Consider the following 5,800-nt stretch of genomic DNA (forward strand, 5'->3'; position numbering starts at 1 on the left):
TACAAATATGCAGCTGTGTTTTTGTAATGTTTATTTTTCTTTTCTTGCAGAATAGAAATGCTGAATCAAATGACGAACAGGAAAGGAAGTAAGTTTTTTAACAAGGTTTTCTGATTTGCACGCAAAAAGTGCATTAACTCAGTTCTAAGCTTGCGATTTTAAATTCTATCAAGTAATAATAGAAATAGTCTTATTAAGGAGAAAGATGGGCGTGTTGAAAGGTTTTACGATAATGCAGCGTGCCTTGTCGAGTCGTTACAATGCTTCTTTGCTGACAGTGATGGATGACAAAACAAAAGAAATCCGGCAGTATGCGTATATGAAAAGTTCCGTGGATGGTCGCAAAGAGTATTACCGATGCAACAGATGTTTGCGAGCGAAACGAAGAAGTGGACCTGGAGCCCAGGCATCTATAATAGTTTACGATGGTGAAATAATTGGCGATAAACCGCCAGAACATCACGTTGATTGTGAACCAGTACCGTATGAAGAAATCGCTTCAATAACTAGTCAACGCGAAAGTCGGGCATACGAAAGGGAAGAGAACGAACAAGTGCGCCAAGTATTGAGGAACAGACAACTGCTCTTAAAGCAGGTAATTTGGAAGAAGAAAATCAAAGTTCCAACTTTTTTGTCTGTTTCTCTTCATTTCGACTTTCTATATCTTATTCCGAGAAGTTTATGAATTTATTGTTTGTGTTATGTCAGTTCCATAATTTTTTCTTAAATCTTGTTTAAATTATGGAGTTAGGTTTAATAGACAGCAATTTTTAATTTATAAGGTTGTTTATGCGCTTTACATTCAGACGGAACCGTTAGAACCGCCTCAACTTTCACCGATGGTAGAGGGTGATGAGTTGGCAGAATTTGATGACGAATCAACTGGCGCCGGATTTGTTGAGCCTCAGAGACAAACAGTCGAAGATAAGGCAATGATTTGAAATGGTTCCATAAGTCGAAAGCTTTCTTAATAGAGGAGTGATTCCCGCAAAAATTTTTCATTTTACGGTATTTTTTAAAAAGAAAAAACAATTTAGTGTTTCAGAAAAAACGGATGGAACGAATTTTATCCGCCGTTTTGCTTCTTCTTGATGAACTTGATGGAGAAAATTTGCTAACAGTTATTGAAGAGGCACAGTTTCGTGTTGCAGAATTACCTAGAAGGTCATTATTGAGGTGATAATTCAGGGTAGAAGCAAACTGATAGTGATGTACAGTGTACTTTTATTTTTGTCAAAATCGAATTCGATTTGTCACCCATGATATCGTGTTTTTAGCCGTGTCGAGTAATTTTATTCCCTTATAGTGATTTTCAGCTTCCATAAATAATGATTAGGATTAATTGTATTGCCCTTGATATTTTGTTGCCTTCCACGGTTTTTAATTAAGGAACTATGTTATCTCAGTGTTGCAGCTTTATACAAATGTATACGTTTTTATCTAAATAACTATTCTGTTGAACATTATAAGTGATGATAGGATTAGAATAAGATGAAGACAGCACAGTGAGGCAGAGCAGCCCATCAGTCTTCAAAAATTACCAAATGCTTCATATACCGCTAACAGTTATCAGATATTTCTCAGTTTTTAGTAAGAAATCTTGGAAATCATGTTCTGTTAAGAGTGCGTAAGGTGGAGCATCTCTCATTCGTATTGGTCACGAAATTTTCAAATGTGTATTAGATTTATAGCAATACGGTATCTTCTTGGAGCTTCTTTTTTTTTTTTTTTTTACCTAGTACAAGGCTTTTTAGCAGCGACAATCTCAGGATTATGATAATTCACTATTCTTCGTTCCACAAACCTATTCACCAGCTTATCATCTTTCTGTCCTTTCTAGATGGCTTCACACATTCAGTATTAGTAAGATTTTTGTCGGTCAAGTAAGCCATCTGCTTCAGCAATTAGGTTGTACTGAGAAAAATAGTACTCGATGTTACTGATATAATTGTCACAGATATTCTAGGCTAATATCTTGGATTGTGTTTTATTTTATTTTCCTTATCTCTATCATGCGTATCCGCTATTTCAGTCTGTGTGATATTTATATATTTGACAAATTAAATGCCATGTGATAACGCTATTCGGACTATTTCGCCTTCTAAAAAAGTCATATTTATGACAACTTTCCAGAAAGTCGTGTGTAGTTGCCGGAACAGACGTAGACATTTCGCTTTTAACCGTTTCTTTTTAATTTCATACTATGGAGATTATTCCTTTTATACATTTCATTTTGAAAATTTAAGGTCAAAAAGACTTTTTCATCCTCAGATTCAGTTTTGTGCTTTATCGATATTGCCGAAATTTCAAGCATCAGTTTATATCATTTGGAAAGTGAAGTTTTCTTCAAATTATTTTTAATTTTCTTGCTTTGTTATTTTTCACATCCACTTTGCAATTTGTGAAATTATATTATATTGTGTCATTTAGATTCTTCTATATCATAACATTTTGATTTATCTACTTTCCAATAATTTACATTTGATTAGATTAAGTAATTTTTTGAATACTGCAGTATGGTCTCCCAGATAATCAGTAGCAAAGCATCAGGGAGTTTTTTTTTTTTCCTTCAAAGCACAGAAACAGATATAACACGAAGTAGAATAATCATTGTTAATGGAATGAAAATGCAACTAGTCAAGTTCAGTTGACGTAGTATGGTGCTATAGTTATTAAACAGTATTGTACAGTTAATTTGTGCAATTTAGCAACTTCATGCTAGTAAACTGAATAGCATAACATGAATTGCAGTAACGTTGATGTTAGCGGTAATAAAGATAATGAAGATGAAAACAATAATTTTAATTTTGAATCTGTGAGATAGATACAATATTCCTGATTATTTATATCTGAAGCATGGATATATCAGCAAATGGACTTGGAATTCAATGTCTATCAATTTTTGTTTATGCACCTAAAATGACCATTTACTGGGAACTAATTTTATAAATCACAGCGATTTTAATTTAAATCTTCATGCAAATTTGTCATTCCATGGAAAAAAAATACTATATAAGCTTGATTCTTACTCTAAATGAGTTCCTTTTCTATTTTATCTGAGCTGCTACTAATAATTTGCTTGGATTTGTCATTTAAAGCAGCGATTATTGACTCACGGGGTCATTGAGGTGTCATTCATTATCTAATGTAGCTTATGTGAAGCAAACTGATGTAATTAGAATGAATGCATTTTGCATTTACTTGAAAATCTCTGAATTCTTGATAACCATTCCACCAAATATATTTAAATTGATGTTTTCAATTGTAAATTACTACTGTATGCCATAAATATTACGCGTTTCTTTACGTTTGCTTAACAGACGTGCAGTTACTCTTATCAGGTAAAAAGAATGAATGACAAATAAAATGATGAAGCTTCTGATTAGAGATGGCAACACTAGTTGAAGCTGATAGAAGGTTATCAAATGTAAGTTTGGATGAGAGAGATTTAAGTGGATCGGAGCGAATCTTTCATGGCGTAACGCATAAACCGCAACTGTTTGCATTTTTATGCAATAAACGTTATGCAAATTTGAATAATTTACTCCCACCAGTGGAATTAAAAGCCAGCCGTGAACAAGTTATTATTTTCGACACTTGACCTTTTGCATCTTTTCTTCATACTACTTGTAAAGTACATTCCAAAGTTTCTCAAATGTTTTACTAATATTTTACCCACGATTCATTAAGATTATTGAATGAATTTTTCGTCATTTAAGGTTATTTTTCAGTTGGTGTATGTTATTTTAGTTTTACTGGCTTTTTACCTATTATTTGGATGTTTTGCTGAACTAATCTGTAACGTCTTTGGATTTGCATATCCCGCCTATGCATCTGTTAAAGTAAATTTTCAAATTAATTCAAGAAATTTTCATATGTTGTCTAAAATGAAAAACTAAAATTGAAATTTAGGCAATCCGAACACCAAATAAGGAAGATGACACACAGTGGTTGATGTATTGGACAGTTTTTGCAACATTTTCTATAGTTGATTCAATGGTATCTGTAATTACGAACTCTCTTCCCATATATTGGCTTCTCAAGGTGAACAAAAGTTTAAATTTGCTTTTGAAACACTCATCAATTTATTTTTGAATTTAAAAATACAGCGAAAAGTGTTATTAATTTTTCAATTTATAGTTATCTAAAATAGACAAAAATGAAGAACAATAATAACATGGCAGTATGCATATTCCCATATTACAAAAGTTTTGTCTAACTTCTACTCTCTAACCGACATCGCACATATAATTCCATAATTTCAGGCAGCATTCCTACTTTATCTTTATGTTCCCAACAGTAATGGCACTCAGATGTTATTCTACAACATTGTCAATCCAATAATTTCAGTCATTGATGATTTCATTAACAGCAGTTATCAGAGCAAACGATTCAATGAGTTTAAGAATAATCATCGATATCGATTAATTTAAATCAATATAATAGGCATAATAAAATTACGAGATAAACTGGAAGATGGATGTGATTTGATAAATATCAAACTAATCGTTGTGTATTGCTTAAATTTTAATGAAATTTTGAAATAAATTCGATGAAATTAGAAAATTGGCCATTTTAGGTTTAAAATTTACAACTTTAAATGTAAAAAGGAAAAAACAACGGCTGGAACATGTTGATGAATAGATTTATATTATATGTGTGCATAAATTATTATAAATAATAATAATGCATGAATTGTTTCCATGTTTGTGTGTTAGATCAGAGGTTAATAACTGCTATCATGGAATGTATCATTACATTTTGTTGTATCTTATTATGTAAACGGTTGCCGTATAGAAAAATAGAGTAGTTTGACCTTTGAGATATTAACATTATCATTTAAAATCCTAGTGTCCCGAGAGATTGAATAGAATTTGATTTTCTAGAAATAATAATGTAATGACCCGGAGTAGTGATGTTATAGATCGGAAAGTGGTAAGAGATAGTGACCAATTGTTAAGTCAATAATTCTGATTTAAGATCAGCTCGGTAAAAGTTCACATTTCCTTAGTGTTTAATAATAATTATTACCTTTCCGGTTGAAGATTGTTACTAGGTACTGATGGTCTTAGACAGGTAAGGGAAGTTATCCTGAAGCTGTCCATATATTAGGTACAAGTTGGGATATTTGCTAGGATTGACCTCTCATGTATTTGATGAGCAAAATATTGAACTGCTACTAACTTTATAACATTGTCGACTTCGCAAATTCCAATATTAGCCTAGCTAACTATAAGACAGCTTAACTAGCTATAAGATATCTCATTCTAGCTAACTAAAAGGCTTGCGAGTTTGATGGTAAATATGATTGCATTGTTGTGAACTTTTGCGATTACCTTTCTCATCTACTAGTGAGAAATATGACTCTAGATCCTATGAATTCCAATGCAAACCAGGTTATCTGTGATGAAGAAAAATAAATTAGGACAAGAAGACTAATTACTCAATTAATTAGTACCAAGTTTGTAACTTCAGCGGAAACTTTACAGGCTGCAGTTGTTATGGATAAGCTGTAATGATACAATAAGCTACAACTGATATGGAAATTTTGAAAGCTTTCTAGTAATATAAATATCTATTGATAGAATTACTTCACTGAAAAGTAAACATGCATCAAGTGGTTTACAACATAAACACTGCTAAAGTTCTAATTTGGTTCCAAAAATTTATGCTTATTTTGAGAACGATACTGCTAATTGTTATCACTTGTCATGCTGAAAATATGATTCAAATTTTATCGAGTTATCATCATTGTAAGATGAAATTAATTTCAAATGAAGAATTTAACATGTGTCGCGAA

The 5,800-nt window shown here is 32.0% G+C and overlaps 2 protein-coding genes across 2 annotated transcripts in view; both read left to right on the plus strand.

The window, feature by feature from the left end:
• LOAG_16697 (hypothetical protein) overlaps positions 1 to 1,180 on the plus strand; it is a gene marked incomplete at both ends in the record, with an annotated part of 2,612 nt that extends 1,432 nt beyond the window's left edge. The window contains 4 exons of the mRNA XM_020449348.1: positions 51 to 88; positions 199 to 595; positions 807 to 929; positions 1,046 to 1,180. Coding sequence (XP_020307157.1) covers positions 51 to 88; positions 199 to 595; positions 807 to 929; positions 1,046 to 1,180 — 693 coding nt within the window. The remainder of the gene's footprint in view (positions 1 to 50; positions 89 to 198; positions 596 to 806; positions 930 to 1,045) is intronic.
• A 2,208-nt stretch (positions 1,181 to 3,388) lies between these two features.
• Positions 3,389 to 4,520, plus strand: LOAG_12018 (TB2/DP1 protein; the record flags this gene model as incomplete). Its single annotated transcript, XM_020448462.1, has 4 exons — positions 3,389 to 3,580; positions 3,732 to 3,842; positions 3,913 to 4,044; positions 4,266 to 4,520. 4 exons carry the CDS (start codon positions 3,389 to 3,391, stop codon positions 4,431 to 4,433), a joined length of 603 nt encoding a protein of 200 aa, XP_020301397.1. The 3' UTR covers positions 4,434 to 4,520.
• Positions 4,521 to 5,800: the final 1,280 nt, after the last annotated feature.

The sequence above is a fragment of the Loa loa genome (genome assembly GCF_000183805.2).
Source record: "Loa loa unplaced genomic scaffold supercont3.13, whole genome shotgun sequence".
NCBI lineage: Eukaryota > Metazoa > Nematoda > Chromadorea > Rhabditida > Onchocercidae > Loa > Loa loa.